Here is a 21,453-nt window from a genome sequence, read left to right on the forward strand (position 1 = left end):
ACACAAATCCGACTTTCCTCACAATCCCCACTTGCCTAAGCCGTGTGCCCTCGATTCCCATTGCAACTACCATGCAGATGCAAAATATTTGACGGATTGATGTTTGAGGCATGGATTCTTTGTGTCATGTTAATTGGCGTGTTGATCTATTTCACAATACTAATGATTTTCGTCGTCTTCCTTTGCCTCCTCACTGGGCTTGAATACCCCAAATTAAATGTCCCTGGGCTGGCTGTGTCTAATCTAACTGACGCCGCATCCACCGAGGCTACTTGGAACGTCACCCTCTTGGTGGAGAAACCAAAGTTTTCAAGAATTTGTTCTTCCATGAAGTCGAGTGCTTCGTCTACTACCATTAGGACGCGGCACAATCCTTGGCATTGGGATCAGCGGGTTGCAGCATTGTGATCAGCAGAGCCATTCGTGCTACGGTTTGCCGACAAGACCATGATAAAGGCAAAGATGAGGATGAAGAGGCTTGAAGAGGGCACGGTTGAGAACATAGATCGAGAGCGGAGGTCCATAGGGATAGTGGCCGTCGAGTTGGGCCTGAGGATTCAGGGTACATCCATGCTTGGGTCATGGTGGAAGAGAAGCTATAGCCACATCTAAGCTTACTGCGAGAACTTGAGGGTTGCTTTTGAGAATTCTACGGTAGAGGGAAGCTTAGTCATCGACGATAATTTAGTCATCGATAATCTTCCATCCTGCTCTCATAGTGGTATTGACTGATTCCATCCACAACCTCATGCTTGGGAGCTGCTAATGATTTTTGGGTTTATAACACAGCATGAACTCTTTTTGGCCATAATGATATTTTTCTTTTTCATCCATGATTTAATGATCCATGATTTTTTCACTTCTATTTTATGTTAAATGAATGTGTGGCATTTATAAATTGTAATGCATATTCAAAAAGTCAGATTTGTGTTGATGCGGTCAATGTCTGCTCGGCAAAGGATGAGGAGCAAGGTAGCCCATGACTGTTGTTTTTGGGTCAGACAACGAAGGAGGAGATGCCATGTGAAAGAGGGAGAGGGCTTTCTAGGGTTTTTGTGATGGGTGACTGGCGAAAGGGAGCGAACAGGAGAATTCTATCTCTGAATATAAGAAAATGAGGTTGTGGTAGTCATGTTTAGTGTCCATATAGGGATGCCAAAAACTGACTCTATTATGATTGTGTTACCCTGAGTTGGCGTGAACCGTGGATAGATTTAGAAGACATTGTGTGAGAGCGAATAGAGGGATCAAAAAGAGGCGAGGCTAACGTTGAGCCTTAGTTGTGGAACACGGATCAATATCATCGGGTTGATCTTGTGGGTTGCATGAGTTGCACCAAGACCACTTTGACCCTTTTTTATTAGTTAATCACATAATGTCTTCTAGATCTACCAATGGTTCACACCAACTCAACACAACGGAATCGTAACAGAGTTAGTTTTTGGCATCTAGTTAGTTTTTGGCATCTCCTCCACCATCATTCGACCTGAAACAAAGACATAGGCCACCCCGCTTCTCATCCTCCACCAACGGCACATCAGCCACGTGAACACAAATTCAGCTAGCCTCATAGTCCACATCTGCCTAAGCCGCATGCCCCCCTCCCCAAATCGATCAGCAGCCACTATGCATAGATGGAATGTTCGACGAATTGATGTTTGAGGTGTGGATTCTTTGTGTCGTGTTGACTGGCGTGTTGACCTATCTTATAATACTAATGATTTTCGTCATCTTCCTTTGCCTCCACCTCACTTGCCAAGTCAAAAATAAATTCACGCCATTCGTTGATCAATATGTGTTCAGTGCGGCCCACGTTCATCCGACATTTAAACCAGAGAAAGTCAAAGATACTCCTTAAACCCTAAATTATATATGTATATATATACTAAATAAAAGAAACTAAACTAATTCTAATACTAAAATATAACAACTTAATCAATGTCTATTTTTCTTACTATTTTTCCAATTTTTATTAATTTAGGAATTTTTTATTTTTTTCTAGGAAATGGGGACTCGGGTTGGGCCTTCGGGCTTGGTCCAATATGAACTAAACTTGAGATTTGCGAGTCTGGACTGAAATATGAATTGGGTTTTCTATAACAAGCCCTTTCGGTTATTAGGATTTGGATTGGGATGAAACATGCTAAAGTAGGATTAAAAATCCTCTCAATATCGTCTGGATCATAAAAAATCCTATTATATATTTGGTGTGACCTAAATTGAAATTTTTTTAAAAACTTTCAAAATCCTCCAAATCTCTCTCTGATCATTCTCCTACCTCCTCCACTCTTCACGCTTTCACTGTTTCGCTAACGAAAATAGGAAGCTCCTCTCTCCCAAGCTGTTATGTTGCTGTAGTCATATACACGATGGCGACCCCTCTAGTCTTGAACAAACTTGACCTTGTGATGCTATGTTTTGGTGTGAATCGTTGTCGACGCAATAGAGCACGGGGATTGTGTATATATGCAATTGAGACTTGTACACACAGGCATGAAAAATCCATACCAAAATCAAAACCTTAAATCTAGTCGGAGTGCAGTCGAGCGAATTTTGGGAATTTTTTAGAGCTTTCTTGTTTTCGTGTGGTGGTGGGTGAGTTGTGAATGTGAACAGAGCAAAAACTAGTCGAAGAAGAAGAGATCTATTTTTTAAAATTTATTTTCCATATTTACATATCCTATCCAGGTCTATTTGACCCCCTAGGTGAGATTTTTGTATCCAGATTATATCTGGGCTAGATCTGGTCATATCCGGCTTTCGTGTCACTACAAACACGGAATAGAATAAAAGTTATTCTATCCGGTCCACCAAACGCTAGCAAAATTTCCCAAAGGCTGATCCTAACTACTTGAACTCCTTAAAACCAAATTAAGCCCAAGATCTCTAAAACCCAGGTCAAACCTATTTTCTTGTATATCTGCATTAAGCTCATTTTTATTAAAATCACACAAAACTAACCTTAAGTAGAAAACTAAACCCGTCATCCACCATTACTACTCTAAACCCATCGTTTTCTTCGTGTGCACACTGTCAACTTCGCTTTTTACTCATTCATCATCAACGAAAACTTTGTCAATGATCAACATATCAAGTCTTAGATTGAGAATCAACATCATCATTCCCAGTTATAGAATTGATTCTGCTATCAGTCGTTAGTGGCCACCGTCGATCGTTATTCCAATCAACAACCACCAACACTTGCGAACATAACCAAAACACGACCGAAATAAGCTGACAGAGCGAAAGCAATAAACAAAGAAGAAGAATGGAGAAAAGCCATGAATGAAGAAATTGAAGCCATTGAGAAGAATTAGACATGGGAGCTTTCTGATCTTCCGAAGGACAAAAAAGCAATCGGTGTCAAATGGGTGTACAAGGCTAAAACGAACGAGAAAGGAGAAGTGACAAAATACAAGGCTAGATTAGTTGCGAAGGGGTACAAACAAAAGGCCGGAATCGACTATGATGAGGTTTTTGCTTCCGTTATCCGCATGGAAACGATTAGATTAATCATTTCTATTGCAGCTCAAAATGATTGGCGAATTTATCAAATGGATGTCAAATCAACATTTTTAAATGGCATCCTTGATGAAGAGATTTATGTCGAGCAACGCGAGGGGTTTATTGTGAAAGGATATGAAGATAAAGTGCTAAGTTTGAAGAAAGCTCTATATGGGCTTAAACATGCACCTAGAGCATGGAATTCCAGAATTGATGCCTATTTCAAAGCAAATTGCTTCTTTCAATGTCCATACGAACATGCACTTTATAATTTGAAGCAACAAAAAGGTGATGTTCTATTGGCTTGTTTATATGTCGATGACCTTGTTTTTACAGGAAATAATTCAGCAATGATTGATGCTTTTAAGGCATCGATGGTGAAGGAATTTGAGATGACGAATAATGGTCTCATGAATTATTTTATTATCATCGAAGTGAAGCAAAGTGTAGATGGGATTTTCATTTCCCAAAAAGGATATACAGAAAATATCCTTGAAAAATTCAACATGAAAAATTGTACATTGGTCAATCCACCGATGGAGTGCGGAACCAAATTTTCAAAGTTTGATGAAGGTGTCGATGTTGATCCAACATACTATAGAAGCTTGATTGGAAGCTTGAGATATTTGGCATGTACGAGATGGATGTCATGTACAGTGTTGGCATTGTGAGTCGGTATATGGAGAAACTGAAGTCATCTCATCTTAAAGTGGCAAAGAGGATACTTCGCTACATCAAAGGTACCATTTCTCATGGCTTACACTGCTATCAGTCTTCATCTTTTCAGCATAGAGTTTAATGCAGATAATGATTATGGTGGAGACATCTATGATAAAAAATGCACTACAGGCTTTGTGTTTTTCTTGCGTGACACCGCTTTCACGTGGTCATCAAGGAAACAACTCAGTGTTACTCTTTCGACATGTGAAGTTGAATATGTAGCTGCATCTTTATGTGTTTGTCATGCAATATGGTTAAGAAAACTTCTCAAAGAAATTCATATGGAGCTGTTGAAATCTATAGAGTTTTAGTCGATAATGTTTCTGCTATTGCTTTGGCGAAAAATCTAGTTTTTCATGAACGAAGCAAACATATTGATGTTCGATATCACTTTATTCGAGAACAAGTGAACCAGAAGGAAATTGAAGTGTCACATGTGAAGACTGAAGATCAAATTGCATATATTTTTATGAAACCTCTGAAGATTGATGCTTTTCGGAAGTTCAAGAGTTTGCTTGGAATGATTGATGGAAGAGAATTTGGTTTTAAGGGGGAGTGTTAGAAATTAAACCAAATTCATAAATGACATCGATGTTGAGACTATCAATCAACTACCGAGTTATCAATTCAATGTTGAAGTTGTCGATTGTCGATTGGTTACCTCGTTGTCAATATTGATGTCAATAACTGTTCAATGTCATGAGTTTTAATAGAGTCTTTATTGTAATGTTATTTGCAAAGAGCTTATTCATATTTCTATGTCTTAACTGTTCGTGTTTCTAGGTCTAGTTAATGTTGTGTAAATTCCAAAGAACCTATCTCCTTGAAATGGTAGAGTTCATTTATGAGTCATTTAAGAGTAGGTCTAAGAGTCATGTAACAAGCCTATAAATCAATGTGTTTTGTAATTATTTTGATAAGATGAAACCGATAAGATGAAATAAAGAAAACAGAGAAATCTATCCATTTCCTTCTCCTCCATGAGATTGTGAGTATTGAGTGTTTCACCTTCGAATTTATCCCAACAAGTTTTGCCCTTACAGGACATCCTCATAGAAAAGCTAATCGTCTGAATCATGCATTACACAGAAGACTATTCGAAGGGAAACTTAGCAAGGAAGAAATGATAATCTCTCTAAAATGTGTGTTAAATTTGAAGACTCACCAATCCCTCTTAAATACCTAAAAGCCAGTACTATTTTTTCAGAGTCATGCACCAGGACATCAAAAATATATAATTTTGTCTTCTTGATTGTGAAGATGTGGATGTATAAATGTCAGCAATGCGATAAGATGCCGCAAACTAAACAATATCAAAGAGTTTTTGCAACCCCAAATGATTAAAATGCCAAACACAAAGATCATCCTGCCTCGCTTGGTAAACAAAGAAAAGTACGTATGGTATGAAAGTCACTCATGTCCACAATTCTAGTGAATCTAACGTTTTAGAAATGCCGAGAAATATCCTCATTTTCCAGAATAAAAGGCATGGTACTCAATTCTCATATTTTTCATGTTTCAAAATGATTGAAATAATTAATCGACTGTTGAACAATAAAGTTAGTTAGCATCAGCGAAACCATCGTTTTCCAGGGACTCTTCATTAAAAGCTGCGGAGACAGAAGAGAATCCCAGTCGACAATTTGATAAGTCAGTTTCATGGAAAACATATATCAAAGGAAGGAGGCATGGCTTCACCTTCATGGAAACAACGGTGTCTTTCCCTGGTTTTGATGCATAAGTCTCGCCTTGCCAGTTAGACAATCACAGCTTATAAAAAAATTAAGCACAACAATAGCATATTTCATTGGTTCTATGAGAATATTGTGAAAAAGAAAAAATTAATATTCGCAAACCTCCAAATGCCATATTAGTATATGGGCAAGTACGTTGCTTCCTAAGCAGCTCTTAGTCGATATCCCTCCACTAGTCTCTGCAGAATAGGAACACTTAATCACACGTAAGATAGTCAGGATGAAGTCACCGAACCAAATGCAAATCCCACATGACATGTGTGATTCAAGTTATGGTTCTGCACTTTAGCCAGCCTAGACAAAAAAAAAACTACAGGTTTTAATACTCATGCCGAAATTGTTAGTAATAAAACCAAATTCATTTTGGCTATAATTCATTGTGCGTAGTTGGGTGATAAATAGATAGTTCATCGATGAAGCAACCAAATAAACGGCACGATGCTGGGATTGGGGTGTGGGTAAGGGACAAGAGGTTTTCTTGGGCTGCACAATTTAAAAATAAAAATAAAATAATCATAAGATTATGTGTTAATCTTGTGAAATTGTTGCCCATCTATAAAAGTTAACTTTTCAGTCAATTATAGAAACCTCTCCGATAATCGAATAGCACGCATGTCTTTAAACTAGCATACAATTCAAGAAAAAAATCGTGAGAACGATCAAGCTTTGAGAACTATAGAAGAAATTTTTTTTATCCTTTAATATGAAACAAACAGTGAAAATATGCTACACGATCAATATTGTGACTCGGTTATAGTATTGAAAAAAATATACCCATCTCGGCAATTGCAAGTGATTTGGAAGCAAAGTAAGCTGCGAGACTCCAGCTCCACAAGAAGGTCCTTCGTTTTCATCACCATTGCTGAGACCTTTTTCCCTTTCTTCTCCTCCTCTGGTTGAATGGATTTCAGTGAAATCCTGGACGAGTTTCCGAAGGTTGCTGGTATCGCAGTTGATGGTTCTGGTTGGAATGTGATCTATGGTTGCATTTGTGGATTAATGGCATGGTCAGATGCTCCCCTAACTCCGTTTGAAGTAATATCTCACTCAAGTTTGAAATGATATCGTACCCAAGTTGTGGCCTTTAGTAAACTAAATCTTCGTATGCTACTAGTCGTACGGGAACGAGAACCTGCATGCCCGTTGTCATAAAAGAAGCACGTTAGGGGTAGATTAGATGGTGCTTATTATATTTGCAGGGAGAAAGCTACAGCTTTGAAAAGATTGCTTCAGCTTCAGTGTTCGGTAAATGGTGAGACATTGAAGCTTCCCAAGTTGCGGAACCTCTCAGGTGCTCTTCCAGGAGCTACCCCACTTTGTTATGAGATGTTGCTGTGGTGGGGGCAACTCTGAAACATGCAGTGCCAAAAGTCTTTACTATATGTGGTTAATTCATGTGACATTCCGAAATTTCGCCAATTGAAATTTATGAAATAGCTGATTTTATTAATGTACTTATAGGCAGTCTCGCCCGGAACTGATCATTCCTGGGATATTAATCAGTAGGGAAAGGCTAACGAGGGATTTCAATTCGCACGACTAAATAGAAATTCGACCGTGAACTAAATTCGACCATTAAATCATCGAGGTAACGTTTTGAGCCAGTGTAGGCCGATCTTAGGACAGTGATGGGTTGATTCGTTAACATCATACACGTGGATCACGGGTGAATCCGTTTGTCCCCGAAATGAATTAACGAACGATCCAGAACCTACTCCGAAAGATCATACCCGTCGGAACTAGTGACCGATCCTCGCGATTTCATTGACAACCGAAATCGTTACGGTCTGAATAAATTGTACGTGACTCGATTCAGTATCAGTCACGGGTTGATTCTGCGAATTTCCCGGAAAGCCACCCGTTAGTCAGAGATATGCGCGAGTTACATTATGTAGAATTCAATTATTAAATTTAGACCAAATTGGGCATCGGAAAATTAGGAAGTCATGGCAGAATGTTAGAACGACATTGCGGTCGTAACATGCGATTTTTAGTGTGCCCGAATCCTTTAGAAAAATTCGATTTCGGTGAGAAACGAAGAAGTTGACCGTTTTGCCCCTAGGGATTTCTAAAGGGCTAGTTTTATGGGCAAAAGGGCATTTTGGTCATTTTACCCCCAAATTTGGAAAAGACAATTTTTCCCTTGGACTTTTTGAGAAATTACAAGATTACCCTTGGATATTTTTGGATGAGATGCGATCTCGACCATCGGATCAAGATAAGATCGAATCTGGATCGTCGGATCAAAAAGTAGAGAGAGGGGTATTTTGGTAATTTGCCAAATTGGTCCAAGTTTCACTATTTGAGTCAAGAAACCCTCTCTCTCTCCTCACTCTCCCCCTCATCTCTCTCGGCCATCCCTCTCTCTCTCGCCCTCTCGATCGTCGGACCGCCCCCTTGCTTGGATCGTCGGCTGCCGCCCATCCGCCCGCCAAGCCGCTGCCGTGCCGCCATCCCCGCCGTCCTCACCACCATCCAACCGTGACTCTCTCTCTCTCCCTCTCGGTCTCCCTTGGCCGTGAGCCACGCCACCGACCGCCCAAGCCACCGCTGCCGCACGCCCCGCTGTCCCCGTCGTTTTGCCGCCGCTATTCGTTCTAGCTGCAATAGTCTAGAACTCGGTAAGTCGCGCTCTAAACCCAACTTAGGATATTGGGTATCGACGGGTGATTTTTGAGTGAAATCGGGTTTATTTTGGGTGCGGTTGTGTGCGATTTACGGGTGGAATTGTTTAGCGGGCCTAGGAATGAATTCGAGGAATTTTTTAAATGGAATTTTGAGAATCACAGTGGGCTGTGAGTGGCTGTACAGTGGGCTGTGACGGGCCGATCGGAACGCAAGTTGGATTTTTAGAACCGTCTATTAATGGTGAGAAAGTGTCGTGAAGGACCGAAAGTGATTTGACGCCGTTTGGTTGGAGAAAAATGGCAATATGTGTGATTAATGTGTGCTGAAATTGTGATTGGGTTTGTGGTGTTGAAATCAAGTGCGTGATTGTGCAAATGGTTGATTGAATTATGTCTGCAGTGTGCACGCGTGGGCCGGAATGAATTAATTGTGAAATTGGCCTTATTGAATGCTTTGTGAGCATGATAAACGTGTGTGAAATGTTGCGTGCACGGGCCACGTGTGACGGGCCAGTTGAGTGGCAAGTGTTTGTTGCGCGTGTAAATTAATGTGAATTTGGGCGTGGCTTGGAATGTGAAATTGAGGAAATCCCTGAGGCGTGTACTTCAACGCGGGGAGTTGTGCCGTCCTGAGGCGTGTACTTCAACGCGGGACGATGCCCGGTACTACCGAAAGACTGCCAGCCTGAGGCGTGTACTTCAACGCGGGTTGCGCAGTAGGTGGTAAATGTTGAGCCTGAGGCGTGTACGTTTACGCGGGCGAGAAACACGGCCTGAGGCATGTACGTTTACGCGGGTCACTGGTGAGGATTGAGAAAGAAACATGATAAGTCGGGATTAAGCGCGTGAATAAAATGAAATCGCACATGTGATTGATTATATATATTGGTTGTGACGTGCAAGTTGCACGCTGGAAAGGCCCAGGTATGCCTTGATTGAGGTGTTTGCAATGTGATGATTGCACGTGTGTGATTGTGCTGTATGTAATTGTTTGGAGGTACGTGGTAGCATATGTGGGGTTTAGGGGTGAACTTACTGAGATGTGATCTCACGATTGTTGCAACAACATTTTCAGAACCCCGACTGGATCCATGAATATCCCGCCACCGCCACTAGAACGTTTTGGAGTCCCAGTGCACACCGAGTTAAAAGTTTTAGAGTTTCCGATGGGCAATAACCTGACTTGGATTAAGCACATTACCACGGTTTTCGTAGACGTAGGGTTATCCTTGTGGGAGGAACATAAGTACACAGCCTGGTTCTTTCGAGATGAAGAGGGGGCTGAGTTCGAGCATGTTAGGGGATTCGATATCCCGTTTGACCTAGTTGGGGACTGGGATCCGTTTGCCATATCACCTATAGACGGAGAGTTGACTAGCCCAAAAGTTAGTTTAGCGCAATCCGGGATGCACCCTGCCCCCACAGCACAAGGATCTTCTGAGGCGAAGCATGAACCTGAGCCCGAGGAGTCGCAAGCTGAGGGCGACCCGATGGACATAGATTTAGAACCAATTCCCGAGGAGGAACCACAGGAGGAGGAACCCGAGGCAGAACCAGAGAATGAACCCGGCGAGTCTGAGGAGCTTGAGGTAGAACCGGAGTATAGACTCCCATTTGCACAGTATGCGGATACCAATTTCGTACCGAAACACCGTTTCATGGACGAGTTAGTTGAGGAGTATCAGAATGGGGTTCCGTCCGAATCAGGTGACATTAATCACCCGATTGAGATCGAGGCAGGGTCGGAATCCTCAGTGGATGGGACGGTGCAAGGGGACTTAGACTCAGAGGACGAGGAATCAGACTCAAAATGGACGCCTAGCAAGGGGCGTAGGGGTTAGAGTATGAGTGAACGAACTGACTTTTTGGAGGAGCACCATTTTTGGGTACTAACGGGTCCAGGTCATAGACTTGCGGTGTGTTGGTTTATTGTAAGACGGTGTACATGTTTATGTTGGATGTTTGTAAGGATGTAAATATTATGGTATAAGTTGAAATGGAAAAGTAGTTTTGCATATTCTCCCCATTCTCCCCAAATTTTATTTGTCAGGGTGTAAATGGTTTCCGCTGGGCAATTTATAAATCTCTGATATGCGTAAGTGGGGTCGGCGACAACCTGGGACGTCGCACTAATCGACCAGGTAAGGATGTTGCGAGCTCGATAGGGTTCGGGGCGTGACAATTCATATCGCAACTCAGCTACGAAAAAATCACTACAGCACATCTATAGAATACCAAACGGGCCCATAAATCCAGCAAAAAATGAACCTGCATCATTTTTGTAGTTTTTGTTATGTGATATGCATTTTTGGTGCGTATAAGAACTGTTCTTCTCATTTCTCCGTGTCATTGATGCAGACTGAAGATTTTGGTTCCTGTGGCATTCCTGGCGCGGCCTATTTGGGTACCAGTAAATTATACGAATAGCACTCTAGAGCTGGCCAAGCTTAAGAATGTAACTTCGAGCAATATCGACAACTCTCAATTTCAAATATCCCACTACAATGAAATAGGTATGGAACTTTTTGCTTATTTGATCTGGCTTTCTTTACCTTTTTTGTTAATCACCAATGTGAAGCGCTGTTCCAGTGGTTGATAAGCTGCTAGTCGGTATTCAGTTTTGGGATTGACTCCAATTGTAGTGGACCTGTTGCTTATTTTCACAAGGCTAGCTCTATAGGCTTTAAGTTTAATCTTTTGTAATCTTTTAGTTGTATTGAAACAATTGATTCAGGGATGAAAGCATAAAGAGAGTTTCACTGAAAAGTTGGAATGGAATCATTCTGAAATTGGTGGGTTCACCAAATCTGTAACCTTGGACGGTTCCATTGCAGAAGTTCCAGAGTGGCTATTCGTCCAGGCAACAATATGAGAAGTTATGCTACATTTATTGACATTTTCAATTTCTAAATGTCATGAGACCGTTATTTAACATTTTTTTCTTTTTGACCAATTATTTGAAAAGGACTAGTTTTGGCTTTATATGGTGTTGGAAATTGTCGGTGTTATCTCATATACGCTAAATGAACGTAGTGGTCTTAAATTGGAGTACATTCATTATGGTAGTCATGATATCTGACTCCACTTGAACCCAAATACAAATATGATCTTTTTCCATGTTTGTTAGAAAAAGAGCTCAGCTAGCGGTCCTGGATATAGATAAATCTTGCATTAATTATTTAGTATTTGATTTAGACGTTTCTTCTATTCTCTTTATAGGTGTTGTGTAGGAAAATAACTACTATCTAAATCACTAAGGAAATAAAAGGAGGAGATCCAACTAACCTTCTAAAAACATGACAAAGAAATGTTATTTTCATTTGCATTAGTAACATCACTTCAGGGGTTACTAAACTCTTGTTATATTTTGGTATTGGTTACTAGCTAACTATTCTTTTTATGCACCATGTGGCAGGTTTTAAGCTCATATTATAATGGCTCATGTCTTTACTTTTTGGACATGCTGTGTGTTGCTTAAGGAGCATGAGACGGTTCCTTCAAGGCGGCTGCAGTTTCTTGCATCAGAATGGCGACACGCTGATCGATTTTCGGTAGGGTGGACTGCATGTGTCGTTGCTGCCAATTAAGCTAGACAGATGATTGTTTATTAATCTTGCTTTGGTTGAAATCTTTAATTTTGGAACTCGGAGGCTAGTAATTGCAAGGGTTTCTTTGTAACATCCTACATTTTTCCGTGGAACCAAATTTTAACAGGTACTTGTCAGAAATGTTCCCACAGATCCAGATGAGTCCGTCAGCGAGCTTATGGAGCACTTTTTCTTGGTTAATCATCCAACTCATTAGGTTGGCTTGATGAAATTGAGTGTCTTTCTAGAATAAATATGGTTGATATTTTCTATGGGATTGGTTACGTTGTGGCTTCATGTTTCTTGTTCAAGATTTAGACATCACACCATCGAAATCCATTTGCTCATCGCGCTGCTTTCCAGAATCTGCAATAGCTTCTATCTGTGTGACCATTCCCTTATGGTATATTTGAATCTTGTTCTGCACTTTATACGCCATTCATTGCCGCTAAAGTTTTCCCTTTGACACCAGAGACTTTAGGTAATAACACGTATACTATCCAAGCTGGAATGGTACACGAGCAAGAAAACATTTCCTTCTCCCCCTCCTTTTCGATCTTTTGCTGCCTCACCCTGTTCATTAGAAAGAGGTATCGGCTGTTGCTGTTGGACACTTCCTGGAAAGCGTCAGGCCAGTTATTTGTGATTTTGTTATTACTATTGGCCTTCTGTTAACCTGTGAGAAAGTTTAGACGATTGAAGAATTCAAAGACTTCAGTCTTTTTTTTCAACTTTGTCGGACAGATTATCGTCATTTTCTAACGTATCATATGCTTTTCCATCCATGGAATCGTCAGTGCATACTTTTATTTGGAGATAATACTATGTCTTTAATTCCTTTGAAAATTTCTGCAGGTGGCGTATAACGCAAACCAGCTTGCTCAGTTGGTCAAGAAGAGGAAGAAACTGCAGAGCTGGCTAGGCTATTTCCAGCTTAAGCACACTGGAAATAATTCAAAAAAGACCATATACAAAGGTACTAAAGAGTATCCGAGATTTCTACAAGACTGCATCTTCAGCTGATAGTTTTAGTGGTTCTTTTTCCTTTGACGCGTTGGGTCACTTACATCATTTCGCGATTATCCTCCTTTTACCAGACTGGTTTTCTTGGGATCTGTGGAGATAAGGTCGATGCTCTTGATTATTATACTTTGGAAATTGAGAAACTATCGAAAGAAGTAAGCAACTGATGCCTATGTTTGTTTCTGCGAAAACCAAACGATTAATTAAGGATCAAATTAATGAACGTATCTACTGTTCAGATAGTTGCAGAAAGAGAGAGAGTTACAAGTGATCCAAAGTCTATAATGCCTGCTGCATTTGTTTCCTTCAAAACTAGATGGGGTGCCACTGTCTGTGCAGACTCAACAGAGCAGAAATCCAACTCTATGGCTCACTGATTGGGCTCCAGAGCCACGTGACGTGTATTGGCAAAACCTTGCCATCCCATATGTTTCTCTCACAACCAGAAGACTAATTACGGCCGTTGCATTCTTTTTCCTCACGTTCTTATTCATGATAACCATTGCGTTTGTGCAATCTTTGGCAAGCATTGAGGGATCGAGAAAGTAGCTCCTTTTCTCAAGCCCATTATTGAAAGGTGAGTCAGGATTTTTCTTATTACTCAACTTTTTAAGTTTCTAATTGCATCAAATTGATTTAGCAATATGTTTTGATGAAATTAACTTTATTTTGACGATTTAACTTGCAGTGGTTTCATTAAGTCGTTCATCCAGGGTTTTCTGCCTGGGATTGCCTTGAAGCTTTTTCTCATTTTCTTGCCTATAATATTAATGATCATGTCTAAATTTGAAGGCTTCATATCTCTATCATCTCTTGAAAGGAGATCAGCAACTAGATATTATCTTTTCAATCTCGTGAATGTATTCCTCGGGAGCATAATTGCTGGTTCTGCACACACACACACACAGAGTTGCACACAGTGACCTATAGACAGATAGCTGTACTCACACGTGTACTAAGTGTTTCTGTTTGCTTGCGGATGCGGATGAACTCTCTCTCTCTCTGTGAGAGAGACAGAGAGAGAAGAGAAGGGGGTAGGGGGGGAGGGCGGGGTTGTTGAGATGATATGAAAATCTGTGGCTGTGGAACAAGGAAACCTTCAAATCTTTCAACCAGGCATTGTCATTCAGTCTTAGTAGGCATAATTTCCGCATGATTTAGGATGCAGCTCATTTCCACTGCTTTTGGTGTAATTCTATTCTTTATGACCTGGGATGCAGCTGCTATACGCTGCTTTTGGTGTATTAATTCAGTATTTGCATGTCTCCTGTTTGATATTATATTGTTTTGGCTATTGTGCTGGGCCTTGACTTAAGATTAAAAGATGATGAGCGTGCTAAAGTTATTTGACCTTAGAATGACTGCATTCTGGGTGACAATACTGGCCTATTAAGCAGTTGCCCTTTAGGCAGCAAATTTTGTTCTCCAATTTCATGTACTTGCTAGCTGTCCTTCTGGAGAAGATGTCATACATGTTATTTTTTGGCAGCATTCCTAAAACAATTGGGGTGGCCATTCCCCAGTGAGCAACTTTCTTCATTACTTACATTATGGTTGATGGTTGGGCTGGAATAGCAGCTGAGATTTTAATGCTGAAGCCTTTGATTATCTACCACTTGAAGAATTTTTACTTGGTGAGAACTGAAAAGGATAGGGAGGAGGCACTGGATCCTGGAAGCATTGCTTTCAACACCGGAGAACCTCAAATTCAGATTTACTTCCTACTGGGCCTTGTATATGCTACGGTGACCCCAGCCTTGCTTCCATTCATACTCGTTTTCTTTGCGCTGGCTTATGTCGTGTTTAGTCATCAGGTATTATGAAGATAATGATTGGGAATATCTTATTTTTTCACCGGCCCATATGCCTGAAATGAAGGAACAGCAAGAAGACTTTTCTCATGATTAATCTCAGTTACAATACATGCGGTGGTTCTAGGAAAGTATTTGTGAGTTGTTATTATCCGTAAGTCGACAACATGCTTTCTCATTTATAGGAAAGTATTTGTGAGTTATTATTAGTAAACTGCTCTTTTTTTCTGATTACTCTTGCCAGATCATGTGGGGTACAGATATTTCCACTCTCCCCCACGCACATAAACTTCTCCATGGAAATCAATGTTGTGCATAGATATAGTAAAAAGCTTAAAAGATTGGACTGAAAAGCTTTTATAATCAAAGTCATATACTAAAACCTAAGAAAACTAATCTACTTCGATTTTCCAATTCAAAAGTCAAGCAAAATCTAATCAGTGTGATCTTTTTCAAAAATCTGATGGGCTCCTTGATTGATGCTGTACGGTTCGTGTTCCAAGCATATCGCCTGTGTTAAATTATTTGAAAATATCTTCAATTGTACAAGGTTAAACTAGTCATGTGACCTAAACTTTCTACAAGCATAGTACATTGGTAGGTTTAAAAGCTTTCTAATCATCTAAATTTCTTAAGATAAATCATGCAATTGGATTCTTAGCGAAAAAAATATCATGGCCGTCCGTTCGGTCCAATTCTCGGAAATTCGCAATCCCAACACTTTTTTTTAAATCAAACCACATTTTTGGAACAATTGGGTCATAAGCTTCCCGTTAGTGCAAAAATTGAGTCAATGGGATGTTGGACGGAAAAGTCATGCCCGATCAAAATCTGGCCAAATTTAGGTAAAAATATATATAAATATCATTTTTCAAAATTTTTCCTAATTATATGATGCGAAATGCTTGACCTTGTTAGATTTAGAATTTTTTTGATTTAAGAAGTTATTTTGCTCAAAATACCTAAGTCATGATTTGAAAGCAAATGCAAGAAACTCGTTTCTTGTCACTCACTGATAGTGATGACTATGTTTTATTGAGTCATCTTTGATTGGGCAAGTTATTCATCTCTAAGATCATATTTTTTTCAAGTACAACTTGAACTATGCATAAACAGCTGTCATTAAGAACAGTTGACAATAATACTTACAGACTCCCAACACTTCCTATCACACCATTTCGATGTTCTATTGCTCAAAGCTAGCCTGTTGAACATGATTTATTGAGTGTTGAAATGGATTTTACAGTACATCTCTCACAAGAGAGGTTTTGATTGGGGGCTATTTGAATATAGGAGAGTACGAGATCATTTTTGATAATCGACATCAATTATAACTTACATTTTAGTTGATTAGGAGGATGAACCAACATACAAGTGATTCGGCCAATGTTGTTAGAATCTCCAAGCGATGACTCGAGTTGATTACCCTATGTATGCATTTTCTATTTGTTTCTTTTTTTTTTCCTGAATCTGAATACTCAGATCAATTGTTTGTGCTTTGTTTGACATTTACACCCACTGACTCATCTCTTCTTTGAGGGGAAAATTATCAAGACGGTCCTAAATCTATTACAATTGTGCCAATTCAATCCTAAACCTTTTATATTTGTGCAATTTAGTCTATTTGGCCAATTTTGGCCGACCGGCACTAACCCTCTGGGCGACTCTGACGTGGTAATTTTTTAATATTTTTTTTCCTTTTCTTCTTCCCCTGGCCGATCCAACAACCGACCGGCCAGGCCAGGGGCTAGGACCGGTGACCAATGTCGCCGGCCACTGGTGAGGGCAAGCCTCGACCATGCCGTCGCGGGCAAGGTTCTAGGCCATGGCGAGGCTGCATGGTCTCGCCCAGATCTGTGGCAAGGCCGAGCGAACTCACTAGGGCCGATCTCGCCCTCGATGGCAAAGTCAAGTAGCAATCAGCCGACCTCGCCCTCAACGTCGAGGTCGAGGCTCGCTGTCACCAGTCCCGTTGAGGGCGAACCTCACTAGTGGGCGCCAACTAGTGTTGTTGGCCCTAGCCCCTGGGTGGTCGCTCGACTGGCCAAGGGAAGAAGAAAAGGAAAAAAATAAAAAATAATAATAATAATTCAAAAAAAATAAATATATATATATTTAAAAATTGCCACGTCAATGTCGACCGCCCAAATTTAATCGGATGGACTGAATTGGCCAAAAAAAAAAAGTTTAGAACTGAATTAGCGCAATTGCAATAGGTTTAAGACTGCTTTGGTAATTTTTCCCTTCTTTGAGAAGATTGATTATCCGTCAGTCTCTGTTTCATCGTCTTGGCCACTATTGACAATCCTACCGGATGAACATTCTTTGCCGCAACGTAAAGGCATGAAGATTGGCGTATGGTTATGGTAGACTTTGTGTTTTGACTTGGAAGATACTGGTGCTTGTAGTTTTACGCACTTGCCTTACTGGACCGGAAAAGTTTTACTTGGATAGCTTCCAAGGCACTATCATCCTACAAGCCTTACATGAATTTTGTCTCCCAAAAAGCAATTCATAAATAATTACAAGACAAAGTATGACGACTTAAACGGCAATATTGATATGATTTTGAAGACTTCGTAATTGGCATTGAGAGCAAAGTCTCCCTGGTGCAAGCTAAAACTGGAAGGGGTCCACTATTCAATAAATCACACATCTCGCGCTAGACCGCTTGATTTCCTTCGATTAATGTAATTCTCGTATGTCAAAGAAGCATTTGAAACGGGTGGATTGAGGTACAAAACAATTTACAATCTCACGTACCAAAAACACCTCGGATGAAAAAGTAAACTTAAGCTCCAAAGGCCAGTAAAATCAGTCCCCGGGGGTCAAACCCTTCCGTGCCTGTACTCCTAAAAGTCCTACAAATCTTGGTTTCACCGCAAGCGTAAATAGGGCCGTCAAGATGGGTCATTAGCCCATGTTATAACCCACATTTGTTGAATTGAGTTAGATAAATGAACCATCTTAAATTTGAAATATAAGATCGTAACGAGTCCTAAAGGGGGAAGACCCATAATAAATGGGCTGCAATGGATATGTTGAAAAATCCAAGTTTCAACCCATTTAAAAGTAAACTGTTTCAAGTTCAGCCCATTTTCATTGTTTCTTCTTGGGTAGTCTCTCTCTCCGTCTTCAAATTCATGCCGTCCGACTCACCACGCCCTCGCCGCTAGGGGTGAGCGCGATTCCCGGATAGAACCGGGAACCGCAGAACCGAATCGACGGGTCCCAGTTCCATGAAGAGAGGGTCCGGTTCCCGGTTCCCCATTTTTGGGAACCGGCGGTTCCGGTTCCGGTTCCTACGGGCACCGAACCGGAACCGGGATCCCTAAAACAGGTTACAATTATTTTTTGGTCCTTTCTTTCCGTTCAGTTTCACTTCCACCCGCGAGCATTTCTGCATTTCTGCCATTCTCGCGCTCCGCTAGGGTTCCGGCGGGCTCCCACCGTCTCTCCTCGGAGGTGCAATTCCGGCCGTCCTTCTCGCTCGCTCGCTGGAAATTCACCGCCCATCTTCGGTTTGCCCGCCGCCCGTCTCCGGTGGACCTCCGATCTATCTACGGCGTCGTTGGCCTCCTCCTTGCTTTACGGTCGATCTGGTATAAAACCTCTCACACCCTTCCTCTGACTCTTTCCAGCGACACTCTCTCACTCTCTCTCTCTCTCTCTCTTCACTCATCCATTTCTCTCAGTCGCTCACATCGATCAATTGCACAATCGAGCTCCGAAGATGTTGTGGGTCGACGAGTACCGCCCGAAGACGCTGGACCAGGTGATCGTCCACGAAGATGTTGCACAAACTGTCAAGAAATCGGGCAAACCGCTGATTGTGCTGGTCTTGTTTTCCTTTTTCAGGGTTGGGGGACCGCTGATTGTGCTGTATAGGTATGTGAATCGCAAGTTCAGCAATCAGTATAAGGCCACGATCGGAGCTGATTTCTTGACGAAGGAAGTTCAGTTTGAGGATAGGTTGTTCCCATTGCAGGTGAGCCCCAAAAAAAGGGTGAATTTTTCGTGTGGTTCCTAGTTTCTTTTCCGTGTAAATTGTATCATTTGAGCATGGATTTTGAATTGCATCTGTTGTGCTCATCGGTTTCTACGAATTTAATGGCCCTTATTTGATTAAAACGATGTTGATTAGCTGGTGACACCCTTTGGCTTTCCTGCTCTGAAAAATTTACCATGATTACTCTGTTACCGGGCTTTGTCTACATAGCATATGACTCAAGCTCAATGACCCATGGACTGCGTAAATCTCTGTTTCCCACTTTTTTTTCCCCGATAAATCTGGTTACCTGGAATGCAAGAACTCACCATTGTGCTGCTTAAGGGACCTTTTTTTGCAAATATATGTCGTCCAGATTGGTTGAGCCAATGCCAATACAATCAAATTGCTTAGGTGATTTATTACAAACTATTTGGTCTAACAGATGGTCTGCTGTTTTCAACATGGAATGCTATTATCAATCTCACTTAGATGTTAGCAACAGCATAACAACTTATCACCATTAGCATGGTGGCTGCATTCCCTTTGGGATTTTGTTACTCATAAGGCGTATTTGAATCTTAACTGATTATGCAAAATATTACTAGGAAGATATGGTTTTCCTTCTGGGTCCGACTCGGTGAGAATTCAGCTATGCAAAGTTCAGACCTAAATCTCTAAAAAGTCGAAACATGGAGTATAAGTCAAAGTTAGGTTGTTGACTCAATAATTTCTCTATACTTCTCCAACTTTTGTTTGAAAATGGTGGAGGACAGGAGTTGATGGTCAGTTAGTGTTAAGGCTTGATGCATGAATGTGATGTGGTTATACGCAAAAATATATTTAGTTGGTTTATTCTACCAACTTCTTTCAGTTCTGGTATAGTTTTGATTCGACCAAGTTTTGATCTTTTAGGTTTTATTTATCTTTACAAACGTAGTTGGCTGTCTAGAGTATGTGGATATAGGTTGCAGATCTGACTATTGTGGAGAACTAAGGTTGGAATGTTTTTTTTCTTTATCCGAATCGAGTTATGTGTAGTGAAGTTAAAATGATTTTGACTTTGTGAATCTGGCGGAGAAGCGGCGTGTATGGTTGTTAATGATGGCGTTGGACTTGAACATTTGATTGCCTTGGTGTCGAGAAACGGCACCGTCTCTTTGGGCATAGGATTTGTTGCTCTCCAGCAAAAAGTTGATTCACCGATGCTGCTCGTGTATATGGGTGATTATCTAACTAGGAAAATTGGATGGTTGAGGAGAGATTATTAACTGGCTGCGTGAAATATTTGTAGGGTTACGATTCTCTGCAGCAACAGCAAGCTTCTGGGTTGAAACTTGAAGTGTGTCTGGTGCGGTTGTCACTTAGCATTTCATCGTTTGCTCTTTTTCTTTTTTTGTTTCCTTGTGGAAGCATAATTGGGTCCTATTATATTGATGAAGATATTTTGAGGGGGCTCTAATTTGCTTTACATTGCAATCCCTTTCCTTTTCTTTCTTGTTTTTCTCTTTTTTTTTTGTTTGGTGGGTGAAAATTGAAGTGGCTGTTGTTGGGTGTGAACAGTTCCCGAACGAGGTGTGAATTGAGCGTCTCCATTTTTGAATCGGGTGGTTCCTTTCAGTCGTGCAGAGCTTGAGGATTGAGCAGAAGAAAGCCTAATTTAATTGTAAGTTGTTTTAGCAGAGAAGACCTTTGCATGATTTTGAAATCTCCGAATTTTCTATCTCATTTCATATCACTTTAACCTGCAGCTCTCTTTCTGATCATTTCTGATAGTAATTAATTTTTATGCCCTACTCAATGGTTTGTTATATCTCTATCTGTGATAGAATTTGGGAATTCAACATCTTCTGATTTAGTTATCCTGTAATCAACTGGAAATTTTCTTGTAATGACAAAAAAACATTATTATTTTCGTTGTCGTCGTCATTATTATTACTATCATCTCCAACTTAACTAGAAACTTTCTTTTAATGATAACAGCATATTCATCCTTCTTTTTGTCCCCATTGTACTTTATGAATGGTCAATGAATGCTTGTTCTTTTGCTTTGATCAGGGCTGCATACAAAGGATATGCTGACACAATCAAATTACTTGTTTTTAGAGATGCATCCCAGGGAAGACAAGATAAAGAAGGTGTAGTGAGTATACGCATGGCAATCGTACTTCTGTTTTGTTGGTCCTCATGATGAGATGGTTTATCAGTAGCTCAGATCCATGTATAAAACCCATGAGCACTTCTGTTGGATAATCTTAGAAGATGTTGTGATTTTGGCATGCTGTATTAGGTTTTGCACTTTATTCGATCAAAGCAAGTTTTAATGCTAAGAATCGGAGCAATCATTGTTTCTAATGTGGTACTTTTTTTTGTATCGTGTGTTGTTTCCAATCTATTTGAAAAAAAAAAAAAAAAAACCGGGCCCAGCCTGACCCAACT

The 21,453-nt window shown here is 40.6% G+C and overlaps 1 protein-coding gene and 1 pseudogene across 2 annotated transcripts; both read left to right on the forward strand.

The window, feature by feature from the left end:
* The first annotated feature begins 9,696 nt into the window (after window positions 1-9,696).
* Window positions 9,697-15,546, forward strand: LOC115694510 (protein OSCA1-like; annotated as a pseudogene).
* Window positions 15,547-18,129: 2,583 nt separating this feature from the next.
* LOC115694509 (uncharacterized) lies at window positions 18,130-21,376 on the forward strand. 2 transcript variants are annotated; one of them, XM_056306702.1, is made up of 5 exons: window positions 18,130-18,192; window positions 18,532-18,628; window positions 18,722-18,801; window positions 18,885-19,014; window positions 20,309-20,571. In XM_056306702.1, exons 1-5 carry the CDS (start codon window positions 18,170-18,172, stop codon window positions 20,474-20,476), a joined length of 498 nt encoding a protein of 165 aa, XP_056162677.1. In that variant the 5' UTR covers window positions 18,130-18,169; the 3' UTR covers window positions 20,477-20,571. The 2 variants fall into 2 exon arrangements, 1 of the variants encoding a protein (XP_056162677.1); XR_004007412.2 differs by lacking the exons at window positions 18,130-18,192; window positions 20,309-20,571 and adding exons at window positions 20,578-20,680; window positions 21,073-21,376 and having other exon boundaries at window positions 18,405-18,628.
* Window positions 21,377-21,453: the final 77 nt, after the last annotated feature.

The sequence above is a fragment of the Syzygium oleosum genome, unplaced genomic scaffold (assembly GCF_021117445.2).
Source record: "Syzygium oleosum isolate NSW1041296 unplaced genomic scaffold, Sole_v2.1 Sole_v2.47, whole genome shotgun sequence".
Classification (NCBI taxonomy): Eukaryota; Viridiplantae; Streptophyta; class Magnoliopsida; order Myrtales; family Myrtaceae; genus Syzygium; species Syzygium oleosum.